The sequence below is a fragment of the Ambystoma mexicanum genome, chromosome 3q (assembly GCF_040938575.1).
Source record: "Ambystoma mexicanum isolate Mex_15411 chromosome 3q, UKY_AmexF1_1, whole genome shotgun sequence".
Taxonomy (NCBI): domain Eukaryota; kingdom Metazoa; phylum Chordata; class Amphibia; order Caudata; family Ambystomatidae; genus Ambystoma; species Ambystoma mexicanum.
Window position 1 is genome coordinate 1110745974 of NC_090926.1, and position 21530 is coordinate 1110767503.

The window sequence follows — 21530 nt, forward strand, 5'->3', positions numbered from 1 at the left end:
ATCACAGTACATACATATCCCATTCTTCCTGCTCTCTCACAGTCCTTTGTCCAAGTCCTCCCTCACTGTCGCAGTCCATCTCCTTCATCACAATCCATACCATCCCATTCTTCCTGCTCTCTCACAGTCCTTTGTCCAAGTCCTCCTTCACTGTCGCAGTCCATCTCCTTCATCACAATCCATACCATCCCATTCTTCCTGCTCTCTCACAGTCCTTTGTCCAAGTCCTCCTTCACTGTCGCAGTCCATCTCCTTCCTCACAATCCATACCATCCCATTCTTCCTGCTCTCTCACAGTCCTTTGTCCAAGTCCTCCTTCACTGTCGCAGTCCATCTCCTTCATCACAATCCATACCATCCCATTCTTCCTGCTCTCTCACAGTCCTTTGCCCAAGTCCTCCTACACTGTCGCAGTCCATCTCCTTCATCACAATCCATACCATCCCATTTTTCCTGCTCTCTCAAGTCCTTTGTCCAAGTCCTCCTTCACTGTCGCAGTCCATCTCCTTCATCACAATCCATACCATCCCATTCTTCCTGCTCTCTCACAATCCTTTGTCAACGTTCTCCTTCACTGTCGCAGTCCATCTCCTTCATCACAGTCCATACCATCCCTTCACATTTCTCCACCTTCATCACAGTCTTTCTCCTTCAGAGTACTTTGCTTCATCACAGTTCTTCATAGTCATAGTCTCTCATGTTACCTACCATTAAGTTATTAATTCTTTCAGTGTCATTTGTAATGCGCTTGGATGCAAAACAACTCGCTTCAGGCCACCGGCAAAGACGTGCCATGGTATACATACTTTGTACACACTTGTCCAAAATTCTAACCATTCAAAGCCATTTTCACCAATGTCCAGAGGCTGGTTCCGCGTCATTGGGTCTAGTGAGTGTCCCTGGCATGGTGAGAGCTGGGTGCACCCTGTAGCAAGTCTAGGAGAGCTGTACACGTCCACCTGCATTTACAGGTGAGCAGTGCATTAGACGCTGATTACCTGCACACGGAATCCGCCTTCATCGATTTGAGATCGGAAATGACATGTGGCGGACTCCAACCCAGCCCCACTTGCCTTTCAAAGGCCACAAACTGTTGGAAAATCTCCAGATGTCTCTTTGGGGGATTTGGCTTCTGGCGTCTGCTTATAGTATTCTGTCATCAAAGCAGATTTCTGGATCAGACCTCATGACATTTGATCTAATTATTGACACGTGGCCAAGCAGTTATTAAGCTAAAGATGAGGTGAAAAGGTTTTTTCCCTTCTTCCATAAATTTCTCCTCTGTCCAGCAATATATCCCGCACTAACTCACACTCAGTGCCTGCACTAACTCACACCCAATGCCTGCACTAACTTCAATGGCTGCACTAACGTACACTTAATGGCTGCACTAACTTACACTCAATCCCTGCACTAGCTCACACTCAATGGCTGCACTAACTCACACTCAATGGCTGCACTAACTCACACTTAATGCCAGTGCTTATATAAGTATATACATAAATGTATGCGTGAGATTTCTAAACCCTCAAACCTCGCCAGGAAGCAGCCGAGCGGTGTGCAAAGGGGACACCCCCAGGGGGTTACAAGTAGAGTGCTTGGTTAGCTGGGATGGGTAGGGTGAACAGGGGAGGGAGGGATCTCCAGAGGGGAGTAATGGGGTTGAGTGGAGCAATCACGATTCGTGAGCTACTCTCTGAAGATTAGTATCGACAGGCCCCCCTGAATGTAGCCTATCCACTAGACCCCAACACAAGTCATGCTCTGTATTGGAAGGGTATTGATTGGCAGTGACATGACATGTTATATTATGTTAATTGGCTTTTATACTGCACACATCACCAACGTAGTGGTCCTAAAGTGCCAAAACCTTGTTCATTTGGATGAACTGTGACCCCCACCCAGGGTGTAACCCACGTGTGATGGATGATTCTGCTCCAGCTGTACATGCCTTCCACTCCCACCGATAAATGGAACTCCCCTAATGGTCTTGTCACTCAGCCTCTCCATTAGTGGTTTTTCAAACTGCATTTGGAGGAGGCGGCTAACCAACATTCTTTCGGCGATGCCAGTACCAGCCCCACTCAAAACAAACAGTATAGGTCTGATGCACAAAGATTTGCGCTGGAGGAAATCGGGAGATGCGCTGAGCATGTCAGATTCTGTAAGGAACTCATGGTGGCAACAGTAAAGACCGACACAAGTGATCACAGTTCAAGGGTGTTTATTAAACTGAAAATGCAGGGTGGAAAAACACCTAATCTAAACCTAAATCTAAGATGGGAAAACCTTCGACCATCAAATGAAAATAAGGCAGTCCTTGTGGCGTCTTATCAAAGCAAAAAGGCCTATACTAAAAAAAAAAATTGGCAATTCCTTACAACTAATTACAGAAAGAGTGTGGGATAGGGGTCTCCCTTCCCTGCATTCCGAGCACGGGACAAGGTGGATCTCCGGAGCACAGTACACACTCGAGCCTTCCCAGCACGAATTGGCAGTTCCGTACCAGCTATTACGTTAACAATGGTTAAGTCTCCGATATTTTCACGAACAAACAGAGTTCTGTTCCACGTATGGCTTTGGGTGATGGCTTCTTCCCTGGGTTCCCCCTCTTCCGGGCACAGACCCCTCGCAAGTCGTATTCAACAAAATCAATTAAATAGTTCTTTTCTCAATGAACTTTGGGTGATGACTTTCCACCCCTGGATCTCCCTCCTTTTGGCTCAGACCCCTTTTTGACATTAGACTCCCTCCTTCGAGTTCACTCCTGTCAACACAATGCTCATGGGACTTCAGACTTCGTATCTTCTTGTTAGCCTCCCTCCTTCGGGTTTACTCTTGCCAACCTTTGTAACACACTGTTCATGTGCTAATTTCACCAAGCGGGATTCATTTCCCTTTCTTTCATAATCATCTGTCGGTCAAAGACTTTCGACGGTACAGAGGATTTTACAAGACCCCTGTATGACCCCTTTGACCTCTCTTCGCCTCTTCCCAAGACCTTCTGGTTATGGTAGCCTTTACCATTGTGTATTCACCCAGAGTTCACTGAGAGAGCACCCAGGTGGTTCCGGACGCCTTTGTTGCTGTGGATTTCCCCTCTTTCTTCAATAGTCTCTTTAAACCTTTCAGAATACAAATTAGCCGTTTGCTACTTTACGTTCAACACAGTCCGGCTTCTTATCGGCTCTCCCCTTGACTCACCGACTGTGATGAACCGATTGGCTTTCTTCCTCTCCGGAGTCAAGCTTGGTACCACAGAGACCAGCGTCTACCCCCGGCTTGGTTATCAGCAGAGGAGGGTCTCGTGTACCGTAGACATCTGCTGAAACACACGCTGGATATTGTTTGCAGTCTTATGATTCCTTCAGCAGAGGTTTCCCGGGCCTTGGTCAGAAAGGGCAAGGTTGCTTCTCTCCTTATCACCCTCTCGGTATGCGCCATCTTTCTCCTCCACTTGAACTGCCGTGCTGAGTTAACTCTCACGTTGTGCGGTCTGCCTTACTCGTCCTGTGCTCTCCTGCTCTGCCATTTATCCCTGTGCGGAAGGGAAAGGGCCGTCAGGTGTGTGTGATTCTGGTCAATTGCCTGACTTTGCCTGAATCTTGTACTGGAACATGTCAGGTAAACGGCTCTGGTGTTAGTCCGTTGTCTATCATGTTGTGCAAAAGTGTTCGTGTCGGAAAAGGGAGGGGCAGTGTTTTGGAATATCCTATGTGGTAGAATGGGGAAAAGGTGTTGAAAGAAGGGGCATACCGCGTCTCACTTGTTGGTGTCCCACACCCACTCCCCAAAGACCCCCCCATCCATGTGATCCTCCCCCAGTGGTCCATTCTCAAGCACTGGATCCAATAGCGATGGCCTTGTACTGGCCACCTGGATGACAGATCCCCGGGGACTGGCTAGGGAGAAACCTTCAGGTTTCTCGCACACTCTACAACTCATTCTGAAAGCCTAAAACCAGAGCAAGTCTGGCGCTCTGTGGAGTCAGACTGGCGCTCTGTGGAGCAAGTCTGGAGCTCTGTGGTGCAAGTCTGGAGTTCCGTGGTGCGGTCTGGAGCTCTGTGGTGCAAGTCTGGAGCTCTGTGGCCGAAGTCTGGACCTCCGTGGAGCAAGTCTGGAGCTCTGTGAAGCAAGTCTGGAGCTCTGTGGAGCAAGTCTGGAGCTCTGTGGAGCAGGTCTGGAGCTTTGTTGTGCAAGTCAGGAGCTCAGTGGCGCAAGTCTCGTGCTCCTTGGAGCAAGTCTGGAGCTCTGTGGCGCAGGGTGGGAGCCCCGTGGCGCAAGTCTGGAGCTCCTTGGAGCAAGACTGGAGCTCCGTGGAGTAAGACTGGAACTCTATAGAGCAGGTCTGAAGCTCCATGGAGCGGGTCTGGAGCTTCGTGGTGCAAGTCTGGAGCTCCATAGAGCAAGTCTGGAGTTCTGTGGCGCAAGTCGGGAGGTACGTGGCGCAAGTCGGGTGCTCCTTGGAGCAAGACTGGCGCTCCGTGGAGCAAGACTGGAGATGCGTGGCACAAGTCTGGAAATCCGTGGAGCAAATTTGGAGATCTGTGGCACAATTATGGAGTTCTGTGGAGCAAGTCTGGAGCTCCGTTGGAGAAGGTCTGGGGCTCCATGGAGCAAGGCAGGCGCTCCGTAGAGCATCGTTGAGAAGCCCTTGAGCAAAAATCATATCACACTATCCCATAAGCATCACAGAGATACAGCAGCAGCTCCAGATTTGCTCCATGTTTAGGCTCTGTGAATAAATGATAAATTAAATGAAATTAATTGAAATGAATTAAAATAAGGTGAATCGAATATCCAGGAAAAGGAGCAAAAGAGTGAGAGGAAAAAGAAAAGGGATCCCCCCGAGGGGAGAAAGAAAGAGATCTGCATCAAAGACTGGAAAGAGAAAAAGAGAGAGGCATTAAAACAACAAATCAACTCTCAAAATGAAGGGCGTTTGGCTTTCTTCTGAATGTTGGAAAGCTAGCAGCAGTGGGACTCTCCAGTAGTGTTCCAGAGAGAGGCTGCCAGTCCCTGCACCTATGGCTCTTATATGTGCATGTAGGGAGCAGGAGCACATCCGAGATGCCCATGGAATCTTCTGATTTGCTCCAGTGAAAATCTTTGCGATTCGAGTCATATGTTTTTATTAAAAACACAACACAGATAGCAATATATAGCTACAACAAACTGTGCCCCTGGCCTTTGAACAAGGCATTGTTCCCTTATTGACACAACGGGCCTCATTACGAGTATGGAGGTCGCCATGCCACTTTTAGCGACATGCCTACCCCCATACCGGGTGCCGGGTCATGGTTTCTGGAATGGGGAAATACCGGGCCATTCCGACCTTGGAGGGCCTGGTATTTTCCCATTCCAGGGACCCGGACCCGGTACATCTCCATTCCCATTTGAGCCCCCCATAGGGTCTGCTCGCGGGACCCGGTAAGTACGCCTGGTAAAATGAGGCATCCTTAGTGGGTCTCGCAAGGAGACCTCGTAATGGGGCGGGTAGAGGGATAACAAGGCCAACATCTCTACCGCCCCCGTTATCCCTCTACCGCATACCTCGTAATGAAGCCCAATGTCTGTGGTGGCCACACCCGGCACCGACCACGGCGACTACCGTGTGGACAGGTCACATGCATCTGCCAGTCAGTGGGGAAACCCAGGGGCTTGAGCCTGGGTTTCCAGACCATCCCACATGCACAACTGTGGGAGATGAATCAATGGAAATGACACACATCAGCCGCCTTCACGGCCCCAAAATCTACCACAGCGTCCTCCGAACTTCCACCATCATAACATGCTCTCTTACCGTTGCTGGTAAACACATTTGTTGATTTCCCTAATTACAAATCAGAGAGAACGTGTGGGGGCAGGGTGGGAGGTAAAACACAGCAGATGCATGCAGCTCGAGGCCGGCTCGTGGAGAGTTAAGCATGTAAAACCCTTCTATCATTCCCCCATTATTTCCCACCCAGTGTTGGGCTGTGGCAGGTTGTCTCGGGAGGATAGCTCAGCGGCAACGTGCTTGCCTTGGAAGCAAAACCACACGTAGCAACATCGGTTCGATCCCCGAGTCCGCGATAAGAAACCTCTGGGTATTAAGGGCACGTTATAAATAACCTATCATATCATATAATGTGCCCGAGCACCGATGAATAAGTGGCCCACAGTCACAGATGGCAATTCATTTCTTTGGTGACAGTTTGAGTAGCAACCAGGAGGAGAATTTTTTGGTAAAATGTGTTGCAAGCTGTGCATTTGAAATCCTGTGGGGGCTCATTTAGAGTGTGGCGGGTGCACAGATCTGCCAGACTTTTCGCCAGCGGATTGAAGGCCATTTATAGATAGCACTCAACCAGCTTTGCACTGGTATCCCACCCACCGGCAGAAAGCTGGCGGAAAATCCATTGGCCCCCACAATGCATGGAGAACGGTGGATTTTCCGCCCGCGTTCCACCAGTGGAAAACCAGTGCAAAGATGGTGGATTCTATCTTTAAATGGCCTTCAATCCGCCCGTGGAAAACCATCCGATATGTGCATGGCCACACTCTACGTGTTCAGTAACTGCCCAAAGCTAGTAGCTGCACAGTGAAGTAACTCATCAAACTGGCCTTCTTTGGCCAACAAACTGGCCTTCTTTGGCCAACAAACTGGCCCACTTTGGCCAACAAACTGGCCCACTTTGACCAAAATAAAACATCTCCGACTTTTGTTGTCAACAGTCCCTGCATCTGTGTGTCCCTTCTCTCGGTGCCCACAATTCAGCAAAGAAAGGCCTGGTGGCGGGACCTGACATGAGCGGGCAAGTCGGTGGCCCTTAATGGCAGCCACAGCCCTCGGCATGACCCAGTGGCCACAACCGACATACTTGAAGCAGGGATCCATTTTACCCCCGGAGGCTCGGCATGAAACATTTGGCGACCACTGCTCTATCTACAGAGGGTTGCTTGGACATTCTTTATGCTTGACTTGACTTGACTTGATTTTGTATATAGCGCCACCCGCCCGCAGGCCTCAGAGCTGGATTGACTGCCAATGGAGTGATTATACCCTTTCCCTCGAGGAGCTAGCTGGTGCCGAGGGAAAGGCAAGAATAGACACGGATCATAATAACATTCACGGAACACATCTGATGATGTAGGAGGTCAGCTATGCAGGTCAGTGGGGGCAGGGTGTATTAGTCAGAGCAGGCACGGGACCTCTCCGCTGGAAAGTTTCCATTGTCTTCCCAACTCTCTCGGTTCCACTGCTGATTGGCTGCAGAACCTGCGAGCGGATTTCACGGGCGTTGCAATGCCTTTTTTGGGCAAACTGAAGAATTGTGCAAACATATCAGAGTGCATTAGCTCTTTCGCAGAGCCAGGATACGCCATGCGTTGTTCCCCTCCGCTGGCGGTGCCGAAGGATGGGGGATGGCATGGCCCCTCCCAGGTCACAGCTGTTTCACATTAAGAGCGTGCAGGCACACTCAGAGAGACTCCACAGTGTGTTTGATCATATGAATAAACAATGCAAAGCACTCAGGGTAAATACGGAGACATAACTGGGGGCGGGGCAGAAAAATAGGGTGCATGCAGAAAAGCCACGGGTGAGCAAATGGCCACCTGGCCAAGGGGGCCTGGAAGGCACATGAGGGAGAAATCAAAGGGAGAATAATGGTGCCAGTGGACATCAAGAGGGGGTGGGTGAGACAGAAAATAAGAGGGTGCTGGCACAGGGTGCATGAAATATAAAGCAGAAGGGAGTGTTCCCCTGAGTGGAACATTGAGGACGTGGCACTTGAGTAGAGTAGGAGAACGATGTAGTCAGAGTTATCGTGCCGTGGTTCTCTTCTAGCAGCTCACACGGTCCAGGGCCCGCTGTTCCATCCATGCCCGGCGCGTTCGCCGCTCTTTTCTTTAGAAGGGACATTCTCGTCATGGGTGACACCCCTTTGTCCCAGCCCCTCTTTGGAAGTGTTTTTGTCTTTATCAGGAAAACCACTGTTGCCCAACCTTCTTGTTTACCTGCGGTAAGGCAAACACAAAAAAAGGCCCTGCTTCCATGAAGGCTAACCCCAGACGCATGGATTTCGCAATCCTCTCCATCTCAGCCTTTCATTGAAGATGTGTGGAGAATAGAGACATCCACCTGGGACCTTTCAATAAATGCAAAGGAAAGGTCACAAAGACCCCACCACCTCGACATACGAGCTCCCACCGATGCCGCTATGCAACCTGCGCTTCTAGCTTCCCCAATGCGGGCCAGTCTTTACCCACGCCACGACATGTGTCGCACGTGAGACTTGCGCAAGTGCCACGCCATATACACTTCCAGGTCCCGACTGGCACCTTGGCACCCAGAGAATCCTGGAAAACGAAACCACATGCCTCCCCCACCCCTATGTCTCGCGTAAGGCTCTGCTAACCCTACCCACTAACGGTTTTGTACGATCGGACCGGAAAAAAATGTCCGACCGTACACAACGACCGAAAAATGATACCACCAAAGGTTCGAACACCAAAAGCTTGAACTTGTGGTGGTAGCATTGCAGGAAAGTAAAACATAAAAAAAAGACTGCGTGGGTGTCTCCCGGGACCACTCCGCTCACTATAGGGTATGGCATAGAGAACGGGGTGTTGCGGGGGACACCCCCGCAACACTCCCGAAAAAAAGAAATGACAAAAAAACGGGGGCTTCAGGGGTGTCCCCCGCAACACCCCACTCACTATACTTTATACTTTACAGTATAGTGAACAGGGGTTCCAGGGGACACCCCTGCAGCCCCCGTATTATGTAAGTGTTCGCATGAGAAAGGTGCAAACGTTTGGTAGTTCGCACCTTTCTCATACCAACATTCCGGCCGCGTCAAAATCAGCCGCGGTTGGATCACTTAGTATCCCACTAACAACTCAACGGTCTGCGCGCAAGTTCAACACGTTCAACGCAGGCAAACCAAGGAAGCCGCTCACACACAGCTTCTTAATATACTTCTCGCCAGATGGCAAAACGACAAAACTTTACACTTCTACAACCAACGTACAAACCACAACCCCTGGCAAATGCCCCCCATCAGTATGGACTCCTGGGGCCGGCTTTTGAGACCTTGTCCACCTATGAGAAGGCGATTTTTACATAAAGAGGAGAATCTGGCAAATATAATGATCTCTGAGGCCCGTTCCTAGATACCTATGGCTAAATGTTGAGTTATCGAATTGCTTCATGAATTGGGTATAATTTGAATGTCTCCTGAAGGGTGTCGTCCTTATGTTCTGGTTGCATTGCTGTTCCTAAAATCGTATCCTGATGGGTGGGTAGTAGGCGTGACATTGATATAACAAGGTATGGTTTCCTTGGTTTTGTTTTTTTTCTTCTTCTCGCGCTCTTTCACTTTCTGTCCACACATTTTTGTTTTTGGCATGAATAGCTTTTCCAGAAGATGTACATGGTTATAATTGCAACATGCTTTCTTGGGATTGGGTATGTATGCATACGTGCTTTTACTGGTGTTGTAATACATTTTTTAAATCCCTGGAAACTTGCTGGGCGCACTTGATGAGATGGGGATGCCATCTCACCGCTTGTGCCAAAGAAAGGTGCAGCCGAATTCCAATCGGGACTAAGAATGTGTGCGTTTTTTCATGCGACATTCAGATGTCCTTTTTCACGCCCTTTGCACATTTGCACAAATCAGGTGAGGTGTTTGCACATTTTCATGCACATCCCGAATCCACAAAAGGGATTCAATTTGAGACGCACATAAATGAATGACATTGCCCTTCATCTGTTTGGACCAGAGGCCTGCAAACATCAACACTAGCAATCTTGCACTTTCATTCTCAAAGCCCACCGACTCCCGTTTAGAGCTGCCAGGGCGCCAGGAACACCTTACAGGGGAACAAACACTCCTCCTTAGTTTAAATAAGTGCAAGGAAAATGGAAAAAATTAGGTCATGTTCTAAAGACTGTGGCAATGCTTTCATCAGCCAGAGACATGCACCTACCGCAGCAACACATGTCAACAATAATGGACACGTGGGAGAGAGAGATGCATTGACCGAGGGCGGGAGGGATGGAAAGCCTGAAGACTCCATGTTCTGCTGCGGTTCCAAGAGTGGTCAATTGTTTGGGGAGCAGGGCATCGGCCTCGGAGGTGGGGCATCACAGCCCTACTGGCTTGGGTCACCAGGCTACAAGGTCGGATTGGCCCCTCGGCCTTTCGGCCCGTGGCACGGCCGAAATCGTCCCTGGGGTGTGGGGGCCGGTGTCTGGCCATGCCTGGGCCGGTTTTGAAGAAAACAAAAATGTTTTCAATTATTTATTTTTTCACATTTTTTTTTCTTTTCAAAAAGCCTTTCATCCTTCTTAGGTCGCTAAATGAGTACCAACACAGGTTGGGTGATATTTTATGCATATTTGTTCTATAAAAAAAGAGCTTAAGCGTAAGTGTAAGTGCTATACAATAACGTTATCATTTGGCCTTGGACGTCTGCGCGGATTCACAGTAATTTAGTGTACTTAGGAACAATGCTATTTGATGACACTTCCTGTTTTGTCAAAGGGTGAAAGGTCGTGTTTCATCGCCGGGATATCACTTTGGGGTGGGGTCAAATGACATCACTTGCAGTGATGTCATCAGAGGTCAAGGGTCGTGAGGCGAGGGGTGGGCCACTTTTTTTTGGGTGACCACGGCCTATTTTTTGTCCCAGTCCGACCCTGCCAGGCTATGCACAAGGATGACCAGACTATACACAACCTATCATCTGAACCGAAACACACCATGTTTTGCCATATCCACAGCCGGGCCTTCCCGGTGCAGTGCAGAGCACGTTTGAACATCCCTGCTATAGCATCGCGTCACTGTTACTTGATGAGGAGTTTGAATAGGCAGACTTGTACGGGGCGTTAAGGTGTAACTAAACACACACCCGGGCAAGTACAGATGGGGCTCCATGACAGTCATGGGAAACATCCAAAAAAGCCCACCAAACAATGCCTGAATGGAAGATTTGAACGAATTTAGGCAGTTCGAAAATTCTGAATGGCCCAAAAGTTCGACCAAATCCCCCATTCGGTGCTAAGGGCTGCGGGGACTGCGGGGGTGTCCCCCGCACCCTTGTTCACTATACTGTGAGCGTGTGAGCGGGGTATGCAGGGTGTCCCCTGCAGCTGATCCCAAAAAGAAAAAGAAAAAAGGAAAGGATCCTGCAGCACCAGTTCCCGATCACGGAAGTGAAAGGGAACGGGCGTCACAGGGACACAGCGAGTCGGCGGCACACAGCAAAGTGTGCCGCCGCAAGGTAAGTAGGGTGAGGGATTGGGGGTGTGGGTGGGGCCGCGACCAAGTCGGAAATGTTCAGGGGAGAAAAGATCGAAGGTTATTTCAGAAAAATAATCTTCAGTCTTTTCTCCTTCGAACATTTCTGTCACATGCTTCCAAACCCAATCGTACTGGATGCCCAGCTCTGCCGACTGTCCTTCTGCATGGGGCTCTGCAGTGTCCACAGACCACAATCATACCATTACTGTGACTCTACAATGTCATTCGGTACGAAAACTGCACCTTTGCGCACTTCAAATATCCCAACCCCATTACTGTGCCCAAGCAGAGCATGGGCTGCAGGGGTGTCCCCCGCTCTCCTTGGTCGCATTAACAGGAGTTGGGGGTGTGTGGGCGTCCGCTGCTTACGATTATGGTAAGTGGGGGACAGGAAAAAGAAAAAAAAGTACCCAGCGGCGTCAGTCTAGTCCCACATAAGTGGGAGGAACTAACGTTGCAGGGGTACAAGGGAGTTGGCAGCGTACACATAAGTGCGCTGCGGTAAAGGTTAGTGGGGTGGGGGTTGGAGGATTGCAGGCAAAAGTGATCTATCTGATCACTGCACCGCGCCGTAATTGGCGTTGACATTTTCGTTGGCGCAGTTACGGACGGCGCAGTGAACACATAGATTCCACAAACCTACCAACTCCTGGTGGAACTCATTGGAAGAGTTTTACAGCGTGCCCAGAAATAGCTTCCAAGTGATAATAATCAAGTTTATTGATATATATTGTATGTGTTATATATTCCTTCCAAACAAAGAAGATAAAATACATTTGGGGGTCATTTTCTTTCAGGTGCAGTTTCGAAAAAGTGGCTGTAAAATTGTTTAAGCCCACTTTTTCCAATCGCTTCATTTTGGTGCATTTGTCAGGCGGAGATGGAGGGAGGGGTGGACATAATATGCCTTCCTCCATTTTCCACTCCTCCTGACAAAAGTGAATGCCTTACTGCTGCGCTGGAATTTCATGCTTTCGGTAATACTATGGATTCCTATGGAGTCCGCCTGAAATTACCACCTGGAAAAAGCATGCAGTTTCCAAAGGGATCCATTGTAGATGCCTCCTGCAATCATTTATTGCGGGAGACATGGAGGCATTTGCACTTTTCTGCCAACATACCAGAAAAGTGAAGAGTAAAGGCAATTACTCTTAACTGGTCCACTATATGGTGAACACATTTAAAATGTCATGGGGGGACCTTTTGCATTTGAGTGCAAGTGGAGGTGATTCCCTCTGTGCAATTTACTCTTTTAGTAACAATCAACCCTTTTTTGCTGGAGGTAAAATACACCACTTTCTGCCTGTTTTTCAGCAAAATTATCGTGGCACTAAATGCACCGCTGCTAGTAGCGCCCCCATCCCCATTGGGTCCAATGGACTCAAAGGGGGATGGAAATGTATCGCTGCACCGCTACTCATGATCCGGCGCTAATAGCGCAGTTTTATGGTGAGCTATTCACACAGGTTAATATCAGTAATATATATATACATATATATATATATATATATATATAAAATGCTTAGGTATGTTTCCATACTCAGCTAATGCAATTTATCAGTGTTAGGTTGCCCTCTGATGTCCAAATGGCAATGTACACCTCTATGTGCACTTCCACTTCAACAACAGTTATCATTTCAACAAACAGAATGAGCAGGGTTACTGAGCAGGGTTACTTCTTTCCAACCCCACTTCTCTTCACACAGGGCACGGCACCAGATACAATATAACCATGATCATCTTAATGATGATTCCTTTAATTTCCACATTTTTTCCACCTGAATTAAAGAATGAGCCGAAGCAAAAGTGACATCACCTGATCAAACGTTGTGCAGGACACCCTGACCTCTCCTCAGTCCCCACCATATTCTGATGGTCTGGTGTAACCTCATTGAACAGGATGCCCAGATAAGCCATCAGTTGCTTATCTGGACCGTCCCGTCACCTAACGATCCCTTCGCTAAGGAATCTAGACCCCAGCTAGTAGAGATGCCCAGCCAATATCCACCGCTGCAGTGGCTTGTTCTGTACGTGTTCTTGCATCTTCACCAGTTTCCTTCTAGATTTCATTCTCATTTACCCTATCTGCCTATTCACCCCCTCTCCCTCTTACTCATGCCTTACTATTCACCTCCTCTCCCTCTTACTCATGCCTTCCAATTCACCTCCTCTCCCTCTTACTCGTGCCTGCCTATTCACCTCCTCTCCCTCTTACTCGTGCCTGCCTATTCACCTCCTCTCCCTCTTACTCATGCCTTCCTATTCACCTCCTCTCCCTCTTACTCATGCCTTCCTATTCACCTCATCTACCTCTTACTCATGCCTGCCTATTCACCTCCTCTCCCTCTTACTCATGCCTGCCTATTCACCTCCTCTCCCTCTTACTCATGCCTTCCTATTCACCTCCTCTCCCTCTTACTCATGCCTGCCTATTCACCTCCTCTCCCTCTTACTCATGCCTTCCTATTCACCTCCTCTCCCTCTTACTCATGCCTGCCTATTCACCTCCTCTCCCTCTTACTCATGCCTTCCTATTCACCTCCTCTCCCTCTTACTCATGCCTGCCTATTCACCTCCTCTCCCTCTTACTCATTCCTGCCTATTCACCTCCTCCCCCTCTTACTCATGCCTGCCTATTCACCTCCTCTCCCTCTTACTCATGCCTTCCTATTCACCTCCTCTCCCTCTTACTCATGCCTTCCTATTCACCTCCTCTCCATCTTATTCATGCCTGCCTATTCACCTCCTCTCCCTCTTACCCATGCCTTCCTATTCACCTCCTCTCCCTCTTACTCATGCCTTCCTATTCACCTCCTCTCCCTCTTACTCATGCCTTCCTATTCACCTCCTCTCCCTCTTACTCATGCCTTCCTATTCACCTCCTCTCCCTCTTACTCATGCCTTCCTATTCACCTCCTCTCCCTCTTACTCATGCCTTCCTATTCACCTCCTCTCCCTCTTACTCATGCCTTCCTATTCACCTCCTCTCCCTCTTACTCATGCCTTCCTATTCACCTCCTCTCCTTCTTATTCATGCATTCCTATTCACCTCCTCTGCCTCTTACTCATGCTTTCCTATTCACCTCCTCTGCCTCTTACTCATGCCTTCCTATTCACCTCCTCTCCCTCTTACTCATGCCTTCCTATTCACCTCCTCTCCCTCTTACTCATGCCTTCCTATTCACCTCCTCTCCCTCTTACTCATGCCTTCCTATTCACCTCCTCTCCCTCTTACTCATGCCTTCCTATTCACCTCCTCTCCCTCTAACTCATGCCTGCCTATTCACCTCCTCTCCCTCTTCCTCATGCCTGCCTATTCACCTCCTCTCCCTCTTACTCATGCCTTCCTATTCACCTCCTCTCCATCTTACTCATGCCTTCCTATTCACCTCCTCTCCCTCTTACTCATGCCTGCCTATTCACCTCCTCTCCCTCTTCCTCATGCCTGCCTATTCACCTCCTCTCCCTCTTACTCATGCCTTCCTATTCACCTCCTCTCCCTCTTACTCATGCCTTCCTATTCACCTCCTCTCCTTCTTATTCATGCCTTCCTATTCACCTCCTCTCCCTCTTACTCATGCCTGCCTATTCACCTCCTCTCCCTCTTCCTCATGCCTGCCTATTCACCTCCTCTCCCTCTTACTCATGCCTTCCTATTCACCTCCTCTCCCTCTTACTCATGCCTTCCTATTCACCTCCTCTCCCTCTTACTCATGCCTGCCTATTCACCTCCTCTCCCTCTTACTCATGCCTTCCTATTCACCTCCTCTCCCTCTTACTCATGCCTTCCTATTCACCTCCTCTCCCTCTTACTCATGCCTTCCTATTCCCCTCCTCTCCCTCTTACTCATGCCTTCCTATTCACCTCCTCTCCCTCTTACTCATGCCTTCCTATTCACCTCCTCTGCCTCTTACTCATGCCTTCCTATTCACCTCCTCTCCCTCTTACTCATGCCTTCCTATTCACCTCCTCTCCCTCTTACTCATGCCTTCCTATTCACCTCCTCTCCCTCTTACTCATGCCTTCCTATTCACCTCCTCTCCCTCTTACTCATGCCTTCCTATTCCCCCCCTCTCCCTCTTACTCATGCCTTCCTATTCACCTCCTCTCCTTCTTACTCATGCCTTCCTATTCCCCTCCTCTCCCTCTTACTCATGCCTTCCTATTCACCTCCTCTCCCTCTTATTCGTATCTTTCAGATCAAGGACATGATTATCAGTAATGGCCAAAAGACGTTGGAGTTGGACAATATCCGTCTCACCGCCGATGACTTCAGGACCAAGTAAGACCTTGGCGATTTGTGAGCAATGCACAGAATTCACCGGGGATGTGCTTTGTGGTTGGTGGGGGAGGTCTGGTGGCCGGTTTGGCCATAAGGATCATCTTCATGGCATCTATTCATGAAAGGAATAGGACAAAATGTTCCCACATTTTCTGACGTCATGCTGCCAGGAACTGCCGAGTGGGTCCATGGTCTGTGATTGTGGGAAACAGCATTTAAGTCATGTGGTAATTAAAGGCTGGATGAGTATCTTACAGCCTGCTAAGCTAAAGGCCCGCCCCGTGATGCACCATGGTTTTCTCTTAAACTTGTTGACCTTAAAAGGAAATGTCGTCAGGCAGGGTGGAAGAATAGGATGATCCTCTATGGCAGGTGCCTGCAACATGTGGCTCTCCAGATGTTTTGGACTACAACTCCTATCAGCCCTAGCCAGTATGCCAATGGCAAGGGAGATGGGAGTAGTAGTCCATAACAATTGGGGAGCCACAGGTTACAGTGCCTTGCTCTATGGCATTTCCAGTTGACATATGGCACTGTTACCTAAGCCCTTTACTGGACTGTAGCCCCCTAGATGGCATTGGGTGGATGAAGGTCCTTGCAGTGGGCTTCAGGTCCTGGGAGCCACAGGGAGCTATGCATAAAGCTTTGGGTTGTATCAGGGGAGCTTCCAGAAGGCTGCAGTGCTGTGGGTGTATCTTTGCAGTCCCAGTGGGAGTCGTGCTGTTGCCTTTTGAAACTCTTTTTTACAGTCATGTCTTTGATTCCTTGCAGCGATCAACATAAATGATGCTCAAATAGTCTGAGCTGAAACGAGTGTGTTAGCAAACCAAGAGGAGATCCTGAAAAGGGAAGACTGTTGTCAGAGCCCCGGGGTGGAAAAGGCAGGGGTGCATTACTGAAATACTGTTGGTACCCACCGATCAATCACAGTGATGATCACTCCCCAGCTCTGCGGCACTTGATGCCAGTGGGACAAACATTGGGCAGTTGAAAAGATCTCAGGTTTTGCCGAATTCAGCCCTAAAAAGTTACTTATGTGAATTTTTGAGAGCTCAGATCACAATGCAAAACATAGGGGGAGGATGGAGGGGTTTGACATGTTCCAGTATTTTAGCTGGGACGGAAAGTGGGGAGTTGGTCAGTTGGGAATGGTGAGTGAAACTGAAGCACTTACCTCTGGCATCTGATCAGTGGCCGCTGCTTCGACACCTGTCAGCCCGACTCAGTCCTTGGGTATCTTGAGGTCGGGAAATTGAATACCATCACATTGGGTAGTAATGACACCTGTTAGTGCAGTGCTTAGAAGCATCCAACATACAGTGCTACACACATAGGGGGAATTAGTATTGCTATTTGAAGCCAGTAGAACTACACGGGTCATGAGAGAGAAGTTGATGATGTTGCAGAGATGGGGTGCGGGGGGGGGGGGGGATATAGCATTTGGTCATATATTACAACTAATATGATAGGTATTCGTGCAGTAGTTGCCTGCAGCATTCAGAATTGAGTGCATTCGTGCAGTAGTTGCCTGCAGCATTCAGAATTGAGTGCATTCTTGCAGTAGTTGCCTGGAGCATTCAGAATTGAGTGCATTCTTGCAGCATTTGCCAGCAGCATTCAGAAGTGAGTGCATTCTTGCAGTAGTTGCCTGGAGCATTCAGAATTGAGTGCATTCTTGCAGCAGTTGCCAGCAGCAATCAGAATTGAGCGCATTCTTGCAGTAGTTGCCAGCCGCATTCAGAATTGAGCGCATTCCTGCAGTAGTTGCCAGCAGCATTCAGAATTGAGCGCATTCTTGCAGTAGTTGCCAGCAGCATTCATAAATGAGTGCATTCTTGCAGTGGTTGCCTGCAGCATTCAGAATTGAGCACATTCTTGCAGTAGTTGCCAGCAGCATTCAAAATTGAGCGCATTCTTACAGTAGTTGCCAGCAGAATTCAGAATTGAGCGCATTCTTGCAGGTGTTGCCTGCAGCATTCAGAATTTAGTGCATTCCTGCAGTAGCTGCCAGCAGCATTCAGAATTGAGCGCATTCTTGCAGGTGTTGCCTGCAGCATTCAGAAATTAGTGCATTCTTGCAGTAGTTGCGAGCATCAATATAGAATTGAGCGCATTCTTGCAGTAGTTGCCAGCCGCATTCAGAATTGAGCGCATTCCTGCAGTAGTTGCCAGCAGCATTCAGAATTGAGCGCATTCTTGCAGTAGTTGCCAGCAGCATTCATAATTGAGTGCATTCTTGCAGTGGTTGCCTGCAGCATTCAGAATTGCGCACATTCTTGTAGTAGTTGCCAGCAGCATTCAAAATTGAGCGCATTCTTACAGTAGTTGCCAGCAGAATTCAGAATTGAGCGCATTCTTGCAGGTGTTGCCTGCAGCATTCAGAATTTAGTGCATTCCTGCAGTAGCTGCCAGCAGCATTCAGAATTGAGCGCATTCTTGCAGGTGTTGCCTGCAGCATTCAGAATTCAGTGCATTCTTGCAGTGCATTCAGAATTGAGTGCATTCTTGCAGTAGTTGCCTGCAGCATTCAGAATTGAGTGCATTCTTGCAGTAGTTGCCAGCAGCAATATAGAATTGAGCACATTCTTGCAGTAGTTGCCTGCAGCATTCAGAATTGAGAGCATTCCTGCAGTAGTTGCCCGCAGCATTCAGAATTGAGCGGATTCTTTCAGGTGTTGCCAGCAGCATTCAGAATTGAGTGCATTCTTGCAGTAGTTGCCAGCAGCATTCAGAATTGAGCGCATTCTTGCAGTAGTTGCTAGCAGCAATCAGAATTGAGTGCATTCTTGCAGTAGTTGCCAGCAGCAATATCGAATTGAGTGCATTCTTGCAGTAGTTGCCTGCAGCATTCAGAATTGAGCACATTCTTGCAGTAGTTGCTAGCAGCAATCAGAATTATGTGCATTCTTGCAGTAGTTGCCAGCAGCAATATAGAATTGAGTGCATTCTTGCAGTAGTTGCCTGCAGCATTCAGAATTGAGCGCATTCTTGCAGTAGTTGCCAGCAGCATTCAGAATTGAGCGCATTCTTGCAGTAGTTGCCAGCAGCATTCAGAATTGAGCGCATTCTTGCAGTAGTTGCCAGCAGCAATTAGAATTGAGTGCATTCTTGCAGGTGTTGCCAGCAGCATTCAGAATAGAGCGCCTTTGTGCAGCAGTTGCCAGCAGCATGCAGAATTGAGTGCATTCGTGCAGTAGTTGCCAGCAGCATTCAAAATTGGGCGCATTCCTTCAGGTGTTGCCAGCAGCATTCAAAATTGAGCGCATTCGTGCAGTAGTTGCCATCAGCATTCAGAATTGAGCGCATTCTTTCAGTAGTTCCCAACAGTATTCAGAATTGAGCGCATTCCTGCAGTAGTTGCCAGCAGCATTCAGAATTGAGCGCATTCTTGCAGTGGTTGCCTGCAAAATTCAGAATTGAGCACATTCTTGCAGTAGTTGCCAGCAGCATTCAGAATTGAGTGCATTCTTGCAGTAGTTGCCAGCAGCATTCAGAATTGAGCGGATTCTTGCAGGTGTTGCCAGCAGCATTCAGAACTCAGCGCCTTGGTGCAGTAGTTGCCAGCAGCATTCAGAATTGAGTGCATTCTTGCAGTAGTTTCCAGCAGCATTCAGAATTGAGCGGATTCTTTCAGGTGTTGCCAGCAGCATTCAGAATTGAGCGCATTCTTGCAGTAGTTGCTAGCAGCAATCAGAATTGAGTGCATTCTTGCAGTAGTTGCCAGCAGCAATATAGAATTGAGTGCATTCTTGCAGTAGTTGCCTGCAGCATTCAGAATTGAGCACATTCTTGCAGTAGTTGCTAGCAGCAATCAGAATTGAGTGCATTCTTGCAGTAGTTGCCAGCAGCAATATAGAATTGAGTGCATTCTTGCAGTAGTTGCCTGCAGCATTCAGAATTGAGCGCATTCTTGCAGTAGTTGCTAGCAGCATTCAGAATTGAGCGCATTCTTGCAGCAGTTGCCAGCAGCATTCAGAATTGAGCGCATTCTAGCAGTAGTTGCCAGCAGCAATCAGAATTGAGTGCATTCTTGCAGGTGTTGCCAGCAGCAGTCAGAATAGAGCGCCTTTGTGCAGCAGTTGCCAGCAGCATGCAGAATTGAGTGCATTCGTGCAGTGGTTGCCAGCAGCACTCAAAATTGGGCGCCTTCTTTCAGGTGTTGCCAGCAGCATTCAAAATTGAGCGCATTCTTGCAGTAGTTGCCATCAGCATTCCATATTGAGCGCATTCTTTCAGTAGTTCCCAGCAGCATTCAGAATTGAGTGCATTCTTGCAGTAGTTGCTGCAGCATTCAGAAATAAGTGCATTCTTGCAGTAGTTGCCAGCAGCAATATAGAATTGAGCGCATTCTTGCAGTAGTTGCCTGCAGCATTCAGAATTGAGCACATTCTTGCAGCAGTTGCCAGCAGCATTCAGAATTGAGTGCATTCTTGCAGTAGTTGCCAGCAGCAATCAGAATTGAGCGCATTCTTGCAGTAGTTGCCAGCAGCAATCAGAATTAAGCGCATTCTTGCAGGTGTTGCCAGCAGCATTCAGAATTGAGCGCCCTTGTGCAGCAGTTGCCAGCAGCATTCAGAATTGAGTGCATTCTTGCAGTATTTGCCAGCAGCACTCAAAATTGAGCGCATTCTTTCAGGTGTTGCCAGCAGCATTCAGAATTGAGCACATTCTTGCAGCAGTTGCCAGCAGCATTCAGAATTGAGTGCATTCTTGCAGTAGTTGCCAGCAGCATTCATAATTGAGCGCATTCTTGCAGTGGTTGCCTGCAGCATTCAGAATTGAGCGCATACTTGCAGTAGTTGCCAGCAGCATTCAGAATTGAGTGAATTCTTGCAGTAGTTGCCAGCAGCATTCAGAATTGAGCGGATTCCTGCAGTAGTTGCCAGCAGCATTCAGAATTGAGCGCATTCTTGCAGGTGTTGCCTGCAGCATTCAGAATTGAATGCATTCCTGCAGTAGTTGCGAGCATCAATATAGAATTGAGCGCATTCTTGCAGTAGTTGCCAGCAGCATTCAGAATTGAGCGCATTCCTGCAGTAGTTGCCAGCAGCATTCAGAATTGAGCGCATTCTTGCAGTAGTTGCCAGCAGCATTCATAATTGAGCGCAATCTTGCAGTGGTTGCCTGCAGCATTCAGAATTGAGCACATTCTTGCAGTAGTTGCCAGCAGCATTCAGAATTGAGTGCATTCTTATAGTAGTTGCCAGCAGCATTCAGAATTGAGCCCATTCTTGCAGGTGTTGCCTGCAGCATTCAGAATTGAATGCATTCCTGCAGTAGTTGCCAGCAGCATTTAGAATTGAGCGCATTCTTGCAGTAGTTGCCAGCAGCAATCAGAATTGAGCGCATTCTTGCAGTAGTTGCCAGCAGCAATCAGAATTGAGCGCATTCTTGCAGGTGTTGCCAGCAGCATTCAGAATTGAGCGACTTTGTGCAGCAGTTGCCAGCAGCATTTAGAATTGAGTGCATTCTTGCAGTAGTTGCCAGCAGCACTCAAAATTGAGCGCATTCTTTCAGGTGTTGCCAGCAGCATTCAGCATTGAGCGCATTCTTGTAGGTGTTGCTAGCAAAATTCAGAATTGAGACAAGGGCCAGATTATGAAATCTTTGCTCTTGTCCAGACGAAGGACAAAATGAAAATAGCAACAATATTGCTGCTTAGCGTTAGGGAAATGTTCGCTATTTGCAACTTTTCCTCCATTGACTTCAATGGAATCCAACATTTCTGTTAAAGAGTTGGACTTTCGGCTGATTTTTGGGTGAGTGAGACCTTTTTAGGCTTAATCGTCGCCTTTACTCGTGTTCTTTGGGAAGCACTGGGGTGTCACTGTGGCTCTCAGTACAGGGAGAGCCTCTCCTATTACTTTTTACCTGTGTTTGCTTAAATGGAGGAGAACCGACCTGTCGTGGAGTGCCCCACGGACACTTTGTACCCCTTTTTCATTTATTTGTA

At 48.4% G+C, this 21530-nt stretch overlaps 1 protein-coding gene across 2 annotated transcripts in view; it reads left to right on the forward strand.

The window, feature by feature from the left end:
• LOC138447651 (keratin, type I cytoskeletal 15-like) overlaps positions 1-21530 on the forward strand; it is a 110132-nt gene that overhangs the window by 17912 nt on the left and 70690 nt on the right. For both annotated transcript variants that reach the window (XR_011259920.1, XM_069603875.1), the window contains exon 2: positions 15495-15577. Coding sequence is in view for 1 of the 2 variants with exons in the window: in XM_069603875.1 (XP_069459976.1) it covers positions 15495-15577 (83 nt within the window). In the remaining variant the exon portion in view is untranslated. The remainder of the gene's footprint in view (positions 1-15494; positions 15578-21530) is intronic.